This window comes from Platichthys flesus, chromosome 7, assembly GCF_949316205.1.
Source record: "Platichthys flesus chromosome 7, fPlaFle2.1, whole genome shotgun sequence".
NCBI lineage: Eukaryota > Metazoa > Chordata > Actinopteri > Pleuronectiformes > Pleuronectidae > Platichthys > Platichthys flesus.
The window spans coordinates 8,434,332-8,457,185 of record NC_084951.1 but is presented as its reverse complement, the minus strand read 5'-3'; the positions used below and the strand labels follow the sequence as shown (position 1 = coordinate 8,457,185).

Here is a 22,854-nt window from a genome sequence, read left to right as displayed (position 1 = left end):
ATGGGTTAATGAGACATGAGGTTACAGTGTTGGTATGGGTTATGGATAGGTGAACACTTTGAAGAGGCACAGGTCCATACTCAGGAAGGTAGGGAGGGGGCTTTTGAGTTGGCAATGGCAGTGTCTGCCCCCCTCCCAACATACACACACTCACACACACACCACTCACCGTCTTGGTTGCCCCAGTCCCAGTCAGGTCCTCGAACGACTTTAACCCCCTGGAAGATTCCTTTGAGGATGATCCGTGGGAGGTTCTGCCTTGGTGCCAAGCTTACCCTGTGATTTAAAGAGCATGGACATACAGCTGTAAAAAACTGACTACACACCATCTGAGAAAAACTTAAGGCATGACACTTTGATTTGAGGCTGTTGCAATTTCAGATTTTCACAAAAATATAGTGATATCTACGTTTCAAAAACTAAAATAATGGAATTGGTCAATTGAAGGATTAACATTGTTTTAAGTATGTTTTATGTAATTTAGCAAATTCATGACACTCAAATTATTCCAAAACTACTAATAGAAATTACTAATACCTAGTGGGGTTGTGCAGACAGATGCTGATGGTCAGAGCAATACTATTGTTACAAATTTACCCATTATGATAAAGGGGACCACAATGTTATCATGTGATTTTTATTAACACAAAATCAATAACTCATGTTGCAAAACTGATAATTGACCATTATTATTAATATTATTATTATTATTATTATCATATTATGAGTTTAAATGATGCTGAGTTGTTTCATTTGTTGTCCCTAATTCTAAATGTTTTTTATTATTTGTCTTGTTTTTATTTTTACTCTTTGTGAAGCACTTTGTAGTAGCTATTTATGAAAGTGCAATATAAATATAATATTTTGATTTGATATTGATTATTATGATCATCATCTATATTAGGATGTTTCGACAGTCCTACATTGATGAAGTATGCATATAACAACCGTAACAAAGCATTTTGTGTCTTAGAAAAACTAAGACCTGTCAAACCTGTTGTCTGACTAAATTCAATAGTCAGATTGACAAAAGGTCTAGATGGGCAGAACGAAATTGAATAGCTACAGTGGAACCTTCCTAAAGAACACACATGTGATGAGCCTTGAGCATTTGAGCATGCTTAGAGCCTATACTATTGTCTGCTGTGATCTCCTGACAACAAAAATATTTGTTACTAGCACAGTTAGCACAATCAACCACCTGCTGAATGTCATGAAAACCAAATCCTTTGACTTCCAGTCAAATATCAAAGTATAATAATGAAAGGTCTCCTGGCTCCAGAGTTGACCTCTTATCCGTTTTTGAATGATGTTTATTCTGTGGTCTTTCTTCCACAAGTGGCCAGGAGATAAGCAGGATATCAAACTAGAGACAAGGGAAATACTAGAATACACTAAGGAAACATTTCAGACCAGTGTCAACACCTCACTTTTTAACATATGACCAACATCCTGAAGTGCAATCATAGAGTAATTTCCTACAATGTGACGTACCTTATGGTAAAGATTTGATCAGATCTTGGTGCAAAGGAGCTGCCTATTCCCATACTTTTCAGAAGAAATCAAACCCCAGCTTCCTTTTTTGGATGAAGACAAAATCATATAGACGAAGAAGACGAGCCTCGTAAGAGCCGTAGTCCTCTGGCTTTGCTGCCTCCTTGTCTCTCTAACACCCGGTTCCTGGGTGCTACGGTGGAAAACAGTTGTACGCTTGGCTCTTTGAGTCAACTAACAGGAAGTCTCCTGTGTGAGACTGTACCTTGGAGAGGTCTGTTCTGAGATCAGAGCACAGAGCTTTGAGACTAATCCTTTGACAGCAGAGAATCAGAAAGCAGGCTACCTCAGGGCAAGTCAAAGAGCATGCATGTCTTTGAATGTATTTCTGTCTACATCTATATAAGATGGAAACCCTGCACATGTAGAAACAAAAGGTTTGAGCGTACATTAGTCTGCACTGCTATAGTGTATCAGTGTTTTTAGAGCTTTTCAAAGAATTCAGGATATGTATATATGGTACAATTGTGATCAAGATAACTTTATCAAACTTGATTTATGGTCCAGGGGGATACCGTGAACAGCTATACCAATTTTCTGATAGGAAAAACAATATTTAATTCAGCATCGAAGAATTGAAATTATACCAGAGAATGCTCTTTGACAGGATAACTACTACAGCAAAAGACAACTATTCTTAAAACTTGACTCAAAATTTGTCATGAGTAAAGTGGATGTAAACTGACAGATATCCCAAATTCACATAAAAAATACATGACCTTGGGGTTTGTTTTGTTGTTTGGTAGTGAAGCTAGTCTGAAAAACAAAACAGCTCTTTCAAGGGATTAAGATTTCTAATCCTACATGACCATGTTACCTCTGCTCCTAGACAGGATCAAGACAAGAGGCCTACACCAACTGACACAACAGCCAGGTCAACAGTCAGCCAAGGGTAAGCCGGAATCTCTGAATCAAACTCAGTGGGATACAGAGATTAACCTTTGCAGGAACCAAAAGGATCAAGAAATTATCTAGAAAATTGTATTTTTCACAAGAAAGGTGACAGGGATTTATGGATTGATACTGGTGTAGGTACGACTGATTATAGTTTTTTAGCTCAAGTACAACAGCTGTGGTTTAAAATATCTGCCCTGTTTACCCTTGACTTAAAGGCCTAGTGGAAACTTGACAACTGTGAAAACACAAATCCGGACTAAGTCTACTTGAAAAGACAGAAAATAACTTGATACATTGACTTGTCATCTGCACCAACTTTGCTTTAGTCCACATCTTGCAAACGACGAATCCCTTTTCAAAATACATTTATAAAGACAGCAGTTTTGTGGTGGGAGTGGAAACAAGAGTGAAATCTACATATTTTCCAGTTCCACTTCCCCCACTAGAAACAAGTTTTTGCAGAAATCCAGTCAGTTTTTTTTTTCTTTTTTTTGCAGAGCAAGCGCTGGAAAACCCTGCAGGAAAGTTGTAGCGACGGGTATGATAAACTTTGAATACAAACTGTTAAGGTAAGGTGTAGCAGTGTATATTGATAAGCAAAGGAAGGATTAGACTGATAGGTTCCTTAGAAAGTGCACATGTGTTGTTTGTGAGTTGAAGAGCAGATTAACAAACTGCATTGCAAACATCCGCTTGTAAACATATGGTACACACGCACACCCTGAGCACTCAGCATGCACACACACATCTATGTCCTACAAGTCTTAGACAACATGCTCAAAAATAAAAAACTGAACACAGTTAACAAGCAGCGACAGCACCATTCTAATCATTCTAATCAGAATGATTAGGTTTCAAATATAGGTTATTTAAAAGTCATATTTTAAAGAATGAGGAAATATACAACAGTCTCTTACTAAAAGCGTAATGCTTTAGGAGCAGCACATAAACCTGCACTTTGATTTACTTCCCATCTGACACCTGTTGTCTAATACGTCTTCTAGGAAGCTGGAATTGTTAACATGCTAATCTGCACATCTGAGAATGTTAGCATGCTAATCCTGTGAAATCCGTTGTAATTATAATGGGACACGTGCACAGTACATCCACCTCATGTCTCGCACCCTGTCTGTGATGGTGCCGCTCCGGTGCTGGCTTACTGAAGCAGTTTATTATTTTGTTGACAACTTCCTATTGCTCCCTCGGGACACTAATAAAGTTTCTGCCTACAGTTTGGCTGTAAACTACAAATAGATCTACCCTGCTTTAGTTGCCATTAAAGTCTCACACATGTTTGGTCCACATGAAAGCGGTTCCCTTTTAACTATGCTGAGCCCAAATCAGTCTCCTCACATAAATCACTTCTGGCACCACAAGAACTCCCACTCATAATGAAGCCAAGTTAAATTTGCCTTTCCAGACAAATATCAGGGTGTCAGATGACTGCCAGATAATAAATCAGTCTTTTGAAAATGCTGTCAGTGAAATATGGGTCAGTGTAGTGGGGAAATAAAGAAGTGCTGTGTGTTCGGTATAACATACTGTACAGTGCTCCTATCTTTAACTCATCTGATGAGAAAAGAAGTGACTTTCATGTGATCTTCTCCTAGATGTACACTCTGTCCCAGTGCAGGAAACAATCACAACTCTTTACGCTAAAATTAGACAAAGATGTATTTGATAAAAGAAAGAATGCAGAGATACAATGAATAGACCATTTAATGTTAAAATGGTGTGCAGCAAATGGTGATTTACATTGAGAAAAATCATTGATTTATTTATATTTGTTGATCTGGAAAATCTGCAAGCATTGACTTGTTTCTTTACTATCTGGAAGTTCACCACTGGCCGCTGTTAAATGTAATTGCATGAAAGAAAATCTAACAAATTTAGTTGTTATAAGGACCCGAGCACCGAAGAGTGCTGTTGTTTTTTGACGGCTTGAACATACTCAAAAAAATCAAACTACCCGTGCGCGTCAGGCCTGATGAAAATGTACGTATTCTGGAGTAATTTGAAAATGGGAATTGCAAAATGGCTCACAGCGCCCCCTAACATGCAGCCATTCCGTCTGGTTTAACTAATCTTCACAAAATTCAGTACACACGTGTATTATGACCGAATGAAAAAAAAAGTCAGAGGCACCAATTTAATTAAAGCAACATGAAGTCAGCCATTTTGGATATTGCCAACTTAAAAATTGGTCAGTGTCATCTTAACAAGATGGAGATTAAAACAACCTGAAGTTTTCTTCAGAAGGTGTGAGTGTGGCGGGGCATCAAATTTTGATGAGTTGCCATTAAAACACAAGGTTGTTGTATTTCGGATGTACATGGTCCAGAATCTATTTTGAATTAAGTGGTCATTTTTATATAACTGTACAACTGCAATTTAATTAAATGGTATAATAAGAATATTGAGCAGCAGAATATGCAATCCTGTAGCCAAGTGGCAATATTTCTCGAAAATCATGATGAGATTTATGTAAATGAGTTCCCAACACTGCTGTCGTGACCAAATATGGAACTTGTCCTCTTACAGTGGTCAGTGATGAACACCTAGCCAACATCCCATACACTCTCAAAAGTCACAAAGGTTCTGAAGTGATGTTTGAATACTTCATTCACATCATGACTGAATGACTTCAGCGGAGTCACGGTCTTTTAGGCCACTTATGAGCATCAATATACCATTCATGTTTCAGACACCATGAAAATAATCTCACTGAGAGCCAAAGTGGAGCGAGGCCCAGTGTGTTAGCAGTGACGTCAATTCATTCAACATTTCTGCAAATCAGCTGCCTGAATTGTTCGCAATTAGGTTTTCCAATATTATCATATTAAATTAAACCAATTTAGGGGTGACATAGTTTTGAAACGCAATATTCATCCATGTGAGAAATGTATCTAGACTTTTAAATATCAATCTTGCCTAGTCTATAAACATAAACAGTTTAAAAATATGCTATGTTAATGTTTTTCGTCCACATTTTACTTCACTCTTATATACCCCACTGAGAGAAGGACACTTACAATAGAATAGGTCCCTAGTGTTGGACTATCACAAAACAGCATGACTTTAAAATACTTTTGGCTGTGGTATTAACACACTACACATTTAAATTGGAGCTCTGGTATTAACACGCCTCAATCCTCAAGAAGGGAATCTCTGTCGAGTTATTTTTAGTTGTCTAAATTTTAGCTTCATCTCACTCAGATGCTATGAACCACCCCAATTCAAGTGGGATTAAATAACGCAGATTAACAATTAAACTAACATCAATGATCAAACAAATCAATTTCTTTTTATTGATCACTATCTTAAAACTGAAATTGTATAGTATAAATTATATAAAAGATTATAAAATGTTCCAAATTTAGCAAAATGAAAATCGACTCGTCAGTCAAGCCAGTGTTTTTGCAGTGTCGACAGATGGAAAGCGATGACCTGCTGGGAGGGTACATTTATAAATGTGTTTGCTCGACCAATAAAATATCACCGTAATGAAGGACACTGCTGAGCCAAACAACATTTGGGCCTTAATGATAAATCCATACTGAGGAGGGAGATGAAATGAGACTCACCCTCCTGTCAGAATGGTAAACTGTGCTATTCTGTCTTACTGGAAGAGGGCCGGGTTTCATTAAAAGCCTAAATCTGCTGCTCCTCTTCCACACTCGTCCATGCAGTACACAATCAAATGAGGCAACAACCAAAATCTAAAATAAGATTCGAATGAAGATGTTTTTCTGTTTAGCGAAGACGTGATCACAGACAAATTAAAGCATGAAGTAATAGAACAGAGATGGCAAAGTTACTAGGTTCAAATCACGACCAGGACATTTTTTAAGGGTAGAACAACATTTTTTTGATTCACTGATGCATGAGGTGAACTGTTTCAAGACGCACTAAAACTGTGAATTTGTTGTTCTGTCTGTGACACTGCTGTCATTGTCAGACATTTGCACATTTTTCCCATACGGACTTCAATGAATAAGCTCTTTATGCTCATCCTGACCGACTTAAATAGTGGTTTCATACTCTTGAGAAAAAAACCTCATGGCTGATTTAAATAGTTAGTTGTATTGAAGCGACCAGTCATGATTCAGACACACACACACACACCTATTGACAGCCTTCACTGAACATCAGACACAGGAAAATAAATGCTACTGCGTTGAGCCCGGACCAGGCTAAACTATAGAAGAAATCTGGGTCATACATATCACCTCGTTAAAATGAGAACAGGCTATCCAGCTGACATTCAGACAGTGCCTAAAGCCATTTGGAGCTTTACTGTGAACTGATGCAGAAGAGTGGATTCTGAAGAGGAGAACTCACTCCATTAAATCTGCATACGCAGGACACTTGGAATCAGCTCACTAAACATTAAGCCATAACAAGGCCAGGCATGTTTTGACCAAGCTGAGATAAACAACATTAACAACACCTTTTGGTTCTTAGCCACATCCTGCTCACCGTAGCTATTAATCATTTAACTGCGTTGCTTATGTGTATGAGGTCTATGGTGCAGAGTGAAGTTAGGAAATGTTGTGTTCACCCTACCATGTTTTTCATGAAATTAAGCTGATCTGTCTTTACTACCGTTCACATGTGTGGTTTATTTAAAAGTTTGAATGATTAACTGAACTGCTGTCATTTTTTCACACATTGCATGTCGACTATTCAAGAGCTCTGACCAATTTTCAGACCCAAATTCACAACTTTTCCAAAAATAAAACGTTATTAACGCATTGTAGCAAACATTGTGCTTTCCCTTTGATGTTTATGCTATGACATTTGTATGTCATTGCGTATGGTGAAATAAAATCATCAAATTATCACAATGATCTGGTGAAGATTTTGACGAAAAGTCGGACCCACTCCGACGACTTAATCGGAGGTCTTAGAGAAAGGACACAGTCTACAGACCGAAAGCACACTGCCCGCCCCCACTGACGGGCTCAAGCTATAATCATAGAAAGTGCTTTTCTGTTTTTAGTTAGAATGGACTGTGTTTGACAGAAATGAAGTGAATCATGATGTAATCATCAAGAAAATTGCCTTTTGGTTGAAATTTGTATTTTGTAAACAAAATACCTGTTCGTTGTATCAAAGGGTCAACCCTGATATTTGACCAGAGTCTAAGACCCTGCCCATGACACTGCAGGCTAATATATGAGTGTATGTAGAAGTGCGAAAGTCCTTAATTTAAAACTGCAGTGTATTGAAAATAAAACCAGAAAAGCTCCATCTGGTCAGTTAACTGAGGAAAGTGGAAAATGTGATGATATTGCCATGTTAAACCTGCCTAAACCAAATGTAGCTGGAATTACGGCAGTAGCACAAATAAAGGCTTACCTCCTATGAGTTGAATTGGATGTGAAGAAAGAAAGTTAAGTCGAGCAGAGATCTTGTAATAGACGACATCATAATTAGAAATTAAATGGGGATCAACGGTGTCAGCGCAGTACTCACGGCTGGGAGTGTGCCGTCTCGTAGCGCTCGTAAGCGTGGCTCAAGTCGTGCTTGTTGTTCATGTAGCACTGGGTGCAGAGGTCGTAGTCGAAGCACACCTTGCACTTCCATCGCATTCCCATGATGCCATGCTTCTTGCAGCTGTCACAGATGATGTTGGAGTGACGCACGCCTGAAAAGGGAGAAGCGGTGGTTGAAGATATGTTCCTATTTCTATGTCGTTCTATTTAATTTCTGTTGCTAAGAAATACATTCTTCCAACATCTACTTCAGGTACTACAAGTCACATTTGCAAGTTATACATCTCGTGTCTCACAAAAACGCTAATATCGCGAGAAGTAGAGGAACTGAGGCATTAACAGCATGATCAAAATACCCCCAGGACCTCAGTTCCTCATCTCTTATCCTCCACTTCTTTCGCTCCATTAATTGAAGCTTCTGAGGCAGAAAAATGTCACATTAAATGGAGCAAAATGCTAAGAGTCATTTGTGTCATTCAAGTCAAAAATAGGACTGGATGGGCTGATGACAAGAAACGGCACCATGCTTACTCAAACTGGGCATTGTGAAGGCTGCATGAGTCACCAGCGCCATGACCAACATACACAAGCATGTGAGATAAACATGTGGACACAGCTTCTCAACAAACACATGACCATCGCAGCTGATTGACAAGTGAATTAGGAAAACTTTAACATCTAGCAGGTGGGATTCTAAAGGCTTAACAACATACTGCACTTCTTTGGGGGGGTCCTTGCCTTCAGAAAGTGCCACCTCTACGCTACCAATATCTGATAGATGGTCTGTGTTGCTAGCAACATGGAATTACATTGTAACAATATTAAATACGCTGTAACACCTGTTGGTGTTCCCTGTTGACGGAAACACAAAGTGCAAAGTAGCCAACACCAAAAAATACATACAATTGATGATTGGAATGAGTGCTTACCAATTTGAGCATTATCATAAAGCAGCAGGTCATAGGCACCCTGGTAGCCTGTGCGGTAGTTGGTCCTTGTGCCACTGTCCCATTGTACCACCACTGTCTTGTCCGGTGTAGTAGTACTGCCTTGTCGACCTATCTCCACCACAGTCCCCACATGGCCCTCGCCATCATCCTGGTTTCCCCATTTCCAGTCCAGGCCCCGCACCACACGCATACCCACTTCCATGCTGCCTCTGCTGGGGCCTGGCCTGGGGGGTGAGCGCAGTGGGTGGGGCCTGGCAGCACTGTCACTCCGGCTGCTGCGCCTCTGGGGCTTATGAGGGGCGGGACCGGCTCGCACCGACGGTATGGCACGTGGGCACGGCACCAGGGGTGTTTCCGGGAACAGATCAGGGGAGACTGGAGATAAAAGAAGAAAAAAGTTCAATGAAAAACACAGCAACAAATCACAGTACAATACTAGTATTTATGAAGTCAATAAATGCCTGTAACAAAGTTAAAAAATATAAAAGTGGATTTTTTTAACTGAGTCAAAACAAACAACTGATCCTTGTCCAGTGTTCATGTCACATCTTCAAATAAGCTTCAGTGGGACCATTTCACTGCTTTTGGTAATCAAACAACCAGTGTGCTGCTTCTTTTTGTCTATCACTGGCTGCTTAGAGAACTCATAAAGCAACCTGCCAAATGTCTCCATTTCTGAGCAGTGTTCTCTCTGCTGGTGGATCTTGCACTGGAGGCCTTGCTGCGTGTCATGGCACACTTCTGGAGAGAGCAGCTGGGCTCGACTGCAACGCCCTAGTGAGCTAATCACGCCCTGACCTGACACATGTCCACACACACACACGTCCACACACACACACATGTCCACACACACACACACACACACATATCCACACACACACATGTCCACACGCACACGCACACACACACACACACACACACACACACACACACACACACACACACACACACACACACACACACACACACACACACACACACACACACACCTTTTAACAGACCTATTGGACACATTCATGCACTAAACCTCAATCATAACAACCAGCTACTTAAACATAACCCTATACTTGAGGTGTAAGCTGTAAACACTTAAGAGATCCTAGTGGGAAACAAAACAAACTAATTGACATGAATCAGGAATGCTCAGCACTATACAACTCCGATAACATTGTGTATGAACCTTCCTTGATCTCATGAAGAGTCCAAATCCCATCACAGGGAAAGATGTATAAGAACTCACACATTCACACCCGTTACTGATGACTGCAGTGTTTGAACAAATTCCTCCAGGTGCTAATACAGTAAGGAAGCAGCATTTACAGTGTGAGGAAGCTCGAGACAGCAATATACTCATAAAAAAAGAACTTTTGCAGAGGAACCTGAGCAGCAGGATTCATCCAATCACACGCATTAATCAAAAATATACACCGGTACACTTTCATACACAGCACCTCCAACACTAAGATTATAAAGAAGGTTTAAAACTAATTGCTATGTTTATAATCATACAATAAAAGTTGAAGATAACATTTGTTTATATGCACTACCAAAAATATAACTATAGCTTTGAATGACAGAGAGAAGAAAATGTATCCACATTGTGTGTTCATGTTTCTTTCCTTTAAAACTGATAGCTTATATGCATCAAGAAGAGGCCAAGCAATAAAGATTTGTTGAAAATCTTTCAGAAAAGCTCTGTTAAACTATAGGTTAATACACACAGGCACACATCCTACTTGCTGTTACCAATCAGTGTTAGGACACACTCACACTCACAGCTCCTGCTTTGATTTATTACCCCATACAAACAATACTTTTACAATCAGTAGCAGCACCTGGACTACAGCACCAGACTGTATTTCAACATAAAACAAGCAAAACATAAAACATTCTAAAGTCACACAACAGCCTGCTCCCTGAAATCACATCTCGTGCTTTCCAAGGGTTCATACATTTGACCACATTCCCTAGCAGATGATGGTGATAATCCATCATGCCCCTGTTTACAAGATCCACAGGTCTAAATTAGAAGGACAATGAAGACACTTTAGCCTTTAGTGTGGACAGAGAACATTGAGTAAATCATCTATAAATGCTGGTGTAGACACAAACTTTCAACACAATCCACTTTTGTGTGAAAGAAAATCCTAGAATCTTTCTCAACACCCTCCGTTTATCAGGTACTTTTCCCTCAGTATGACAGCTCAGTCAAAGGGTTTATTCAAAAAGAAATCTTTCAAAAACAGGGTGGACAGATGTCTGTAATGTAGCGGAGATTACACTTGCATGCTTATCAAGATTACAATTTCATTTAGGTATTAAAGGCATCTGCTTACGCCTGAAAACATATGGGATGTAGGGGATCAGAGGAGGGAAAGCAGGCTGCTTATGCTCCTTTTACCGTCCAAAACAACAGCTTAGCCTCTTTCATGCACTGGAATAATATCCCAGCCAGTCATTTACCATATCAGCCTGCAAACAGAGACACTGTCACAGACACACAGATACCAGCAGCCTGGGTGTGGATGGATGCAGGAAATGCCAAGTTGATCTAGATCTGCCGAGAACAGAGAATACAATCACGATGAATTTTCTCAGTGACCGAAACCTAGGCAGGAGAACATTCTGTTCAAAAGGTACAGCATGCTGAAAACTAAAATTCATGATAAAACCGATTAACAAACTAGCTAACTGTAGACATAAATAAATTGTACCTACCACCTACATTTTAAACTGCTATATCCATACAGACCCACCGCCTCCCACTCTGTTGCTCCCACACGTTGTGCTCCAGAGAGGATTCAGGTTGAACACACTGATATCGTGATTAAATAGACCAGGGGATGAATTTATACCCAAACAACACGTTCCTATCACACATCTACAGGGAAACCACAACCAGCTTTATCTTTTTCCACTGTACATAATAAAGCAGCCCTGCTAGCTTTACAGAACACGACTCAGCTCCTTTTTAAGTATAGAACATTAAAGGTTTGTAAAAAAAAACTATTTTCAGAAGTTTTTTCAGGAAATTTTGGGAGCTAAGTTCTAAACATGGTTTTTAATGAAGAAGTGAAAACCACAGCCTGACATAACAATGAGCGCTGCGAGTTCAATTTTTGTATTTGCACTTCTATGTTGACTTAGGCAGTTCCATATCTTTTGTTTAACGTCACAGGCCAAATTCCAGGTCTGTGCCGATGGACCAGACAGCGAAAATCTGTAATGGATGTTCTTTTAGTTCTCTAGTGATTGGTCGGACATTAAATGCAGGACTGAAAATCACTCAAATCTCCAATAGCGAAGATTACAAATCATGTGACTTAAAAGACATGAAAGAGCACTATCAATGATATTAACCAATTTAAATAAAACACCATCTGTTAATATTAGTTAAATAGCATAGCAGTTTACTAATTTAATTATTTGAGAAATCTGCCACTAGCTGCAGAGACTAAACTAATTCAACATAAATGTATGTCCGTCTGAGATTTGGTTTAAAGTACATTTTGTAATTTGTCCTCAAACCCATTTTCTGGTTTATTTTGGATACTACATCAGATCCTGATGTCTAAACTGTAGGACAGAATTAGTCAAACATTTCCTCTTCTATAGGATTCAGAGCCATTATGTACTTTTCAATGTGAAAGTCACGGCTGACAACATCTGGCAATTGAAAAAAGTTGGAAGCTTCATAAAGATGAGACATTACAATGGTATGAAAAAGTTTTGTCTGTTAAAACAGCTTTACAAATATTTGGTTATATTTTTGTACTTTCCAGGTGTCTGTTGTGGGCTTATTTCAACAATGCAGGTTAACAGCTAAATACAACAGGTGCAGCTGAAAATGAGCATTCTTCCAACAGAGGTTGCTTGTCCAACATACATTCATTCTTCTTTTCTCTCTGTGTGTGTGTGTGTGTGTGTGTGTGTGTGTGTGTGTGTGTGGGTGTGGGTGTGTGTGTGTGTGTCCGTGTGTTAAAGGCAGCCATGACCAGGCCACCTGTGTTGCTGAAATGTCGCTGCCAATCTGCGACCAAGGGTTGAGAGAGGCAGGATTACAGCTCTCTGCCTGCAATAACAGATGGACTTGATTCCGTCATCCACACTACTGAGGGCCAATTCACACAAACAAGCAGCCGTGTGGCCACAACACTAATACACACCATAACAACACACACTGCTCACACTCAAAATATTTGCTCTGGAATATTATGTAATTTCCATTAAATATGTTAATTATGGATCCAAAGATTCAGCCTAAAGGCCTTTTAGAATTGTATCCTTTCCCCATTTGTGCTCTACATCATTGTGGTACGGAGCATGTTTCCTCTCAGCTGAGGAAACTGAAGAAAGTCAGTGGATCTGTGTGAGTGAGTGAGTTTGTGTGATTTCAAATTCTACATCCACAATTGGTTTTAGGTGACATATAACATGTTTAAGAATCAATACAACACTGTCACACGTGTCCCTGAAGGCCAGTGTTATATAAGACTCATGAGCACAGGCCAGGAACCAGACAAACCACCTAGACTTATATGATTTCACTGAGGTCGGGACACATACATCGACTGGGAAGCAGATAAAACATTTTCACAGCTCTTTATCAAACCTGCAGCCAGGCCCAGTGCAGCACTGTAATAATTGTCCCTGTGCAGTTTCAAATGGAAAATGAGTCTAGAGTATTATTATTGGCAGAACCAGTGCCAGTAGACATGTGCTACTGCCTGAGGCCTACTTGGGGCTGTGTGTCCTGTGACACGTGGTCTAACTGGATTGTATCCCCACTCTTATGTCTAATAAGAATAGGCTGCTTGCCTGTGTAGTTTTTCGCAGTAGCCACTGGGCTTTAAATGCTTAGCAAAGTGTTATCTAAACATAGGCTCCTGTGACTTTAGCTTCATCAGCCTTAATATCAGCCTGCTGCAACTGGTTCATGTCAGAAACATCTGGTGGCCGCTGGACTTTCAGGAAAATCAATAAGGACCCTGAGTAAATAACACATTTACAAAGATTTCTTCAGAGTGAGCTAATAATACATTTCAGGCTATTGCTTGGTCTGCCTACTTTTCTCAAATCCCACTAAGCAAAGCGATATCAATATCTCCACTAAGAGAAGCAGCCTTTGAGTGTTGAATGTGGGAAATAATTCACAATGATCACATATAACTACAGAAACAAATCCACAGTGTACCTGATTCTCATCCTTAACAAGCTTGACACTCGCAACAACATTCAAAGACATCTTGATAGCAGCAAAACCGTACCTACATATCAATATACCCCTGCAGCCTTTCATGAAAACAACTGCACCACAGTGAAGCCTGTTCCCTTACTTTACATTCAACACTGCTGATATATCATATCGACTCATTGAAAATGATCATACTCACTCCCCATGATCTTCAGCCCACTTTTGAACATGCTGGCTGCTGTTACGATCCCAGTTTGATGTAGCACCGCAAGCCTCGCTCTGCCGCTATCCAGAGTCAACCTGCAGGATCATTTGAAAACCCTGAGTGCTATGAAGCGGTCATCCAGCTAACAGGGGAGTGAACCCTTTTTTGGCCCATCCTTACTATTTGGTTTCTTTTGAACTTTGTTCTCTGATTTTGAACATGGAGAACTTTTTCTTCCTCCGCCCGGTAGATTTTTTTTGTCAGGCAAATGTTGCTCAATTAAGACTGGATAAGCCTACTGCATTATGTGAACAAAAAAACACTCTCACCAGAGATAAATGACTTACAACAGAGAAGTTGGGATCCTGTGAGGGTATTGTGTTTCAGGAAAAGACTTTACTTTTTATTAACATGAGGCATTGTTCCATCACATAATCGCTGTGTGGGAGCTTTGATCATCCGCAGTGTTTGTTGGGCTGCTCTTGAAAGACGAGCATGATTCACTTAACTCAAAGTGCCCTCAAGTCAAACGTCAATTCAAAAGTCAATATTGAGTCACATGTTGGTACTTACGTATTAAGCTCTCATAACTTCGTTTGAGGTAAATATTAAAAGCATTCAGTTTTATCTGGCAATCCTGAGATAGGATCATTTCAATCAGTGCTCGAGAGATGAATTTTAACACAGTATTCTCAGCAACACAAACTGCCTTAAATGAAGCCTTCACTTACACAATGTGATTTTTTTTATCATGATCCTTACTCTGCTATGGCCAATGTCAATCTTAAGTCTGTACTACTAAGCACTAAATGTTGTAAAGCTACTAGTAAACTATAATACCTCTTACCTCTGAAATACACATGCTGTGATTAAGCTGCCAGCAATGAAAGATCCACACACTGAAACACAAGACGACTTGCAGGACAGGTAGAACAGCCATTTATGTGCCTGTTTGTCACCAGTCAGTCACACAAAAAGCAACATGAGGCAGCCAGGCAGGCAAGGTGTCACCAGCCCGGCTGCTTGGCACATCTTCTAGCTTTACTTCAAATTGCAATGACATGTCGCTCAACAGTGGTAACCAGCCATGGACATATACCAGGTACACACGTGTTGGCTTGGCATGAAATATCAGCAAACCTGTCCACTGATGACTAAGAAGCAGCCACATTTCCCTGAAAATAGATGGACTCATCCTTTTTCTGAAATGCTACCTGAATTTATTTTCAAAGAGAACAACATTTTTCAAGGAGAATATATTCTGCTCTTTGTTCAAATATTAACAGCATCAACAATTCATGGTTTAAAAAAAGACAGAAACTACCCAAACAGACAAGATTGAGATGCATGCTTGATAAAGCATGTCCTCTTTAGCTGGTTTACCTGTTGGTATAGTAATGTGCAGCTGAGCAATAAAGACACCAACAAAAATAGGGAAGGAGAGGTAGCAGCTCCTACCTCCTGCTACATAAATGCAACAGAGGATGGACAAAAAAATATGCCTCCATCGTGCCACCAGCCCCCTAAAAAAAGCCTCCTCAGGGCTGAAGCCGTGTTCTGACGCCCTCCTTGAATGAACCGACCGAGCAGGAGGAGGGGATGCTGGGGGCAGAGGAGGAGGGCAGCCAGGCCGGTATTCCAGAGACGTGATATACAGACGCGTGTAGTGTCCGGCTGTACAGGCAAACAGCCGAGCTGTAGAGGATCAAAGCAGGAGGAGGAAGAAGAGAGAGCCCTGCTGCTGGAGGATGCAGCCAGCATTTAGTCCTTTGTGCGTTGTGTCAGCAAGGATAACCAGCGTGCAGGAGGAGGAGAGGAACAGAAAGGAGAGGAGAGGAGTGGGAGGAGGATGGCCAGCGAGAGCGGCTGCCCAACGAGCTCTGCATTCAGGTCGACGTTCTCCGGCTCTCGCATAAAAACAGCCAATGGGCTTTGCTCGGCATAGGACTCCTCTGATGCTGTAATCAATCACGAGGGGGACGTGAGCTTCAGTGACACTCGTGTGAAGCCGACACACTGTGTGTATGGATCACTATGTACGAAAACATGCGCATCACGCTCCACATAGGGATGTGCAGCCCTCTCTTTCATAGCCCACAGGGACACCATTCGCTCCACTGCCAATGAGCAGACAAGCAGAGGGGCGGGGGGAAGGGCATACGTTTCAGGGGGAGGGTCTGCATGTTGTTTTTTTTTGGGGGGGTAGGGGCTCTGCAAAAAAGAAAAGGGGTGGGGTTGGAGGATGTTTTGATGAAAGGGCACCTGCCATGATGCTCAATTTCAGTGGCAAACTGGTGTGTGCCACTGCTGTTGCTGATGAGCTATCAATACCAACCTGTGTGCGTGCGTGCATTCATGTTTTTTTCCAGTACTACTGTGCGTGTTGAACAATGTTTTTATGTTTTATGGTTAGGATAAGGTTGGTTTTAGGTTAGGTTAGAAAAGTAGTAGTATTTGTATTTTAGTGATTGTTTTGCCAATGCTTCTCTACCCTTGAACAACACTATTTACTGAGGCTACAGAACTGGGAAACATCCCCAATATGGTCCCAAATAAATCAAGCCAAACAGCATTCTGTTGATGCCGCACACACATATGAATTTACAGCTGGCACTGCCAGGGAGTGAATAGCCCATGAATAGGAGAATGAATGGGGGCTCAGGAAGTGGTTGAGACATAGGCCTATAATGAAGTTTATTACAGCACTCTCCCTAGTAAACAAAGCTGCTACTGTCCATGTAATAGACTTGTTGGTCTAAATCATATAAAAGGAAGCATTCATGCACACAGCTCCTCCTCCAATAAATACAGACACACACACACTCACAAACATGGTAGTCATCAGACCAAAGAGACTAGGGGGACTATTGAAATATGGGCATGTTGCAGCCTGGGAAAAACTGATCATCATGAGTCTGATTATTCTACAGGTAATTGATTATACAAAAAAAAAAGTGTAAAGCTAAACAAAATCCTCTCATATAAAGTCAAATACTCTGGTCTTGTGTACTTGATCGGAACATCCTCACTACTAAGGCAAAAGCCCAAACATCTATGCATTGTGAATTCTAATCTAGCACCATGATGACATGTCCCCCTTTACCTCATGTGTAGTAGTAGTAATGTAGTAGTCTATCAAACACTGTACTAGAACCAGATCAATTCAACAGTTGCCCAACTGCCTTTAACAAAAATATTGGTATCAGTGCCTGATACATGTATTTTATAATACACAATAGACATTTTTTAGAGACAATGTGCATACATGTTTACATTGTACTTATATATATATAAATAAAGACATGGCGGCCTGTTCAGGGTGTATATATGTAATGTGAGGTTGGATGGATAGCCAATACAAGCCACAATTATATTTCCTTGTCATAAGGGTTTGATAATGACATCTTACGAACTGCCAATCAACAGTTTCTGAATTTTTTTTACTGCTTCATATCAGAATCGACATCTGTCCAGAAAAATCCATTTAGGCCAGTTTGTCACAGTTTAAGGATAAAATGCACCAATGGTTCCAAATCTGGACCTGCGACTACAGCATGTTAAACTGCTGCCATGAATAAGAACATTTATCCTGAAAGAAATCAATGACTTTGATTCACTCTATATCACAGCGGATGACTCTCTCAGGACAGCTTCATACAATGCAACTTGAACTGTCACCTGTTAAACCATTACAGACTTGTTGGCAAAAGGCTATTGGTCTGACCAGCAGGGATGTTAATGGTAGGGGAAAAGGAACATTACAGTCTCCCCTCTGGCCATGAGGCAAAACTCAGAGGATATAGATGAAACCCTCCTCTCCTGCATGTACATAATGTTGTATTCTATTGGGTAACAAACAGTGGACAAATGTAGCAGATGAGAAAGTCTTTGGCAGCCTCAGATGTCTGACCAATGACAGTCTGACAAAGCATCACATTGACTTGAAATTATTCCAACTCTAATATTGTCATACAACAACCCAGCTCAGTTGTTTAAAAAAATTATCTAAAATGGTCTAATTCAACCAAAAAAATGAATCTAACAGATTCTGCAGTATTAATAAAAACTGTTGATAAAACTGTTTTATTAACATGTTTGAGACGTTGTAATACTGACCAACCTCATGAAGAGCACAGCACAGCAACTCACTGGTCAACTGTGTAACTACTACACCAAAACCTGCATTCAGTTTTCAACAGGATAAAGGCCAGCGAGAGTCGTCCAGCAGAGTTATAACAGATGGGTAGAGGTTTGATTGATTATATAACTTATGACTGAATCAATATGATCGGTTGCAAACTTGTACTGATCCTTATGCAACATTTCATTTTGCTTCATACAAGTGTTCCAGGTTGATTTTCCTCTGGCTGAGTGGTTTATACTCAAAGAGGAATTCAAATATATCCTGCTGCAAAATGTAACATTACAAAAATATATGCATTTTATTTAAATATACCAAAAAACCTAATACTCAAATGATACATGCTACTGTGAAAGCTGTTATTGCACTGTGGTGATTTAGATCCAACAGTCAAGCTCTTACATTTCAATATCACATCATTCTGTTCACCAGAAATCTGTCTGATGTTTTCCCTTCAAGACTCATTAATTATTCTCTGAGAGATCAAAGACAATGTTGATTGAATCATTGTTAACAATAGTTTTCTGGATCTGCCCCTATATCCAGATCAACACCAAAATGTAATGGATTCTTCTTTGGCCTATGTCTCATCCTTCCACAAAATTTTACAGAAATCTAGTTGGTTGTTTCTATGTTATCTTGCTTACAAACAAACACACAAATCAACCAACATACAAAGGGTCAGGGGCGAAAACATAACCTCCATAAAGAAGCATTTTGAAGCGGGCTATAATCCACAATCTGAATATTGTTACTCTGTATTAAAATTATATTATCTCTAAGGAAGGATGCCATAAAACAACAGAGTCTAGAGAAACTATGTATTTGCCTTGTAAATGCGGACATAGACAACTTGCGTACAAAGAATCTGTGGGAAAAGAGCTGTTCATAAAACCCAGCGCTCAAATACAGTCAAACAACAAGAGCTCTCAAGAAATCATCACAATTTTTTTTTAAGCTAGCAATTGCACAAGCTGCCTCGATATTCCCAACAGATGGATGACCACGGGCAAAGCTTTCCCATAACTTAAGCCTAGTGTTAAAGCGTCTTACCGTGACAATTTCTGCTCAAAACTTCCCCCATTTCTTCTCAGTTCGCCATCAGCTGATCACCTCTGTTTCTCTGAATCCCTAGTCATCTCTGTGATGTAGCCCAGGGAGCACTTCGGGCTTGATTACTGGGATTTAGAAGTGTGGAGCCCATGGTGGAGCCAAGCGGGGACAAGAACAAGCACAGAGAGAAACGGCAAATGACTGAAAGTTCGCTCCCCGGAGTGGGTGTGGCTGAGAGCAATCCTGCCTATGTCCAGCGGCAGCAGCCGTGCTCTTCTTCATCCCTGTAGCTCAAGATGAGCATAGGGCTGACAGCTGAACCGGCTCCTATAACAGCTACAGCTCTTTAATGTCACAGCCCTGCAACACATGGGAGATCACCAACAACCCAAGGAAACAGCCAGTGCTCCCATCAACATGCTGCATTTACTCCCATAATGCTTCATTCGGTGGCAAACACCGTTCTCGGTGTGAAATGTACAGACTGACACACCTGACCAGAGCTGTCGGTGCAGTGGAACACCCGACACCTCCCACTGATCAGCTAGCCTGACTTAGCTCCCTAGCTAGTCAAACAAAAAGCCCGGACACTTTCGGGTTTCTCGAGTGGGTTACACCAAACCTCCTTCAAAATGTGGGTGATTTAATCACTTGGGTCTCAAGGTGTTAAATAGACGAGCTGTGATTAATCATCCGACGTGAGTAATCGGTTTGATCGACACACACACTAGCCAATCAGAAGCATTAAAGGACAGCTGCTAAAATTCCCAGCTGACGTGAGCAAGCTTCCTTCTCACAAGCTTCCTACGAGCCACCGTAACGTTCATCTGTGACTGACTGACACCCAGCTGGACACGCTGGGTGTCCGCAGCAGCTCGAATGTAAACACACCGCCAGTCTGTAAAGTGCGGCAGCTCATGGACAAGAGAGACGCTGCGTTGAAATTGGCGACATTGTGAGCGCAGCCCCTGCGTGACTTTCCGATGACAGGGTGATAGTGCTTTAGCTGGTGTCACATTGACGCTAGCTAGCTAACTCGCGTCTCGCCGTCCCTGTATCGCCGTGAACACCGCTGGTTCTGCGCTGTAGCCACTCACCGCACCTCCGTCCGGACCGCTCAGTCCGTGTCGGGCCGTGACTCCGTGTCGCGGTCCGCCACCAGCGCCGACATGGCGAGTTTTCAGCTCGGGAAGTATTTACAGCACGGAGCCGTCCCGCAGCGCAGCCATGACAACACGCCCATGTGTTGCGTCACTGCTGATGCTGCCTTCACGTGCTCCCCGTAACAACCACAACATTTCCTGAGCTCAAACCCCCGGTTGGTTTCGACCGGGTTTCAATGTGACCTGATGCAGAAAACAAGACGGTGAAGGGATCACACATGGTCACACATGCATCTTCATCGCAATGCGAATTATAGCACATGTGGATTTCTGTTACTGTGGATTCTCTTTTTGTTTTGTAAAATTGCTTTCGATTTGCCCTTATACAATTAATTAATGAATCTATTACACTAAAATATCATTTTGCACGAGGGTCCTCTTGTACACTATCTGTATAACCTATTCCAATTATATCATTCCACATGTGTACCTCCTATTGTGAATTTTACCCCTCTGATCTGTTATACACCACTCTCCTTCCTGTACCTTGAGATCCTCGGCCAGAGGTCTGCTACCTGTCCCAGACTACCAGCTGAAATGTATAATCCCCTGTTCAGCAGTGTTTCCTTTCAAAAACAGCAAAAATACATTTTTGCACATTTCCAACTTTTCCCCACTTGTATTAAGGTCTTTGTTTGTTGGATCCATGGTGGACCAACAGTCCACTATCTACTTGTGTCATAGCACAAGTGTGATTTTATTTTTTTACTGACTGGCTTGTATATGGTATTGTTACCAAGTCATCCTCCCTACATGTCTTAGAGCTGTGAGTGGAAACCAATGCACACACAGACCAGATACAGAGGGAAGTCAGATAATTATGAAGCCTGGGGGGGAAACTTATTAGTAAAAATAAAATTAAGCTCTACACACTCAAACACTGTACCTAATTCGAAATGTCCAAAGGCTGAAATGCTTTCTATGCACCTACATTGAAGAATGGGCAAACTGCATAAAAGGACTGTATAAAAATCAATTTAACATATTAAGTCTGGATGCTCTCCTTGAACCGTCACCTTATCGTGGTGGAGAGGTTTGCGTGTCCCCGTGAACCTGAGGGCTGTGTTGTCTGGAGCCTTGTGCTCCTGGTAGGGTCTCCCATGGCAGAGTGGTCTCAGGTGAGGGGCCAGACTAAGAATGGTTCAAAACCCTCAATGAATATCGACGAAAGAGGAGATGGGACCCAGCCCGGAGGAAGCCCGGGGCCCCCGTCTGGAGCTAGGCCCAGACGGAGGGCTCGATGGCGAGCGTCTGGTGGCCGGGTTTGCCATGGAGCCCGGTCGGGCATAGCCCGAACAAACTACGTGGCACCCCCCCTCTTTTCATCTCATGGGCCCACCACCTGTGGGAAGACCCGTTGGGGTCGGGTGCGCAGCCACATGGGTGGCAGCGAAGGTAGGGGGTCTCGACGGACCAGACCCGGGCGGCAGAAGCTGGCTCTGGGGACGTGGAACGTCACCTCGCTGTGGGGAAAGGAACCGGAGCTTGTGAGGGAGGTGGAGCGCTATCAGTTAGATCTGGTGGGGCTTACCTCCACGCACAGTCTCAGCTCTGGTACCATACTCCTGGATAAGGGTTGGACTTTATTCTTCTCCGGAGTTGCCAAGGGCGTGAGGCGTCGGGCGGGTGTGGGGATACTCATAAATCCCCGGCTGAGCGCCGCGGTGTTGGAGTTTACCCCGGTAGACGAGAGGGTCACCTCCCTGCGCCTAAGGGTTGTAGGGGGGAAAACTCTGACTGTTGTTTGTGCGTATGCACCAAACAGCAGTTCAGAGTACTCGGCCTTCTTGGAGACCCTGAATGGAGTCCTGTATGGGGCTCCAGTAGGGGACTCCGTAGTTCTGCTGGGTGACTTCAACGCCCACGTGGGCAACGATGGAGACACCTGGAGAGGCGTGGTGGGGAGGAACGGCCTCCCTGATCTGAACCCGAGCGGTCGTTTGTTATTGGACTTCTGTGCTAGCCATGGATTGTCCATAACAAACACCATGTTCGAACATAAGGGTGCTCATAAGTGTACCTGGTACCAGAGTACCCTAGGCCGAAGATCAATGATCGATTTTGTGATCGTGTCATCTGATCTGAGGCCGCATGTTTTGGACACTCGGGTAAAGAGAGGGGCGGAAGTGTCAACCGACCACCATCTGGTTGTGAGTTGGATCAGGGAGTGGGGGAAATTTCCGGATAGACCTGGTAAGC

At 41.8% G+C, this 22,854-nt stretch overlaps 1 protein-coding gene across 4 annotated transcripts in view; it reads right to left on the bottom strand.

Annotated features, from left to right (window-relative positions):
- mib2 (MIB E3 ubiquitin protein ligase 2) overlaps window positions 1-20,736 on the bottom strand; it is a 41,150-nt gene extending 20,414 nt beyond the window's left edge. The window contains exons 1-4 of one of the 4 annotated variants that reach the window (XM_062392454.1): window positions 20,590-20,736; window positions 8,879-9,274; window positions 7,930-8,101; window positions 170-276 (exon numbers count right to left, since the gene is read on the bottom strand). In XM_062392454.1, coding sequence (XP_062248438.1) covers window positions 170-276; window positions 7,930-8,101; window positions 8,879-9,101 — 502 coding nt within the window. In that variant the 5' untranslated portion in view covers window positions 9,102-9,274; window positions 20,590-20,736. Of the gene's footprint in view, window positions 1-169; window positions 277-7,929; window positions 8,102-8,878; window positions 9,275-14,292; window positions 14,439-19,492; window positions 19,559-20,589 lie in introns of those variants that run through there. The other 3 variants (XM_062392453.1, XM_062392452.1, XM_062392451.1) reach the window with 3 other exon arrangements.
- Window positions 20,737-22,854: the final 2,118 nt, after the last annotated feature.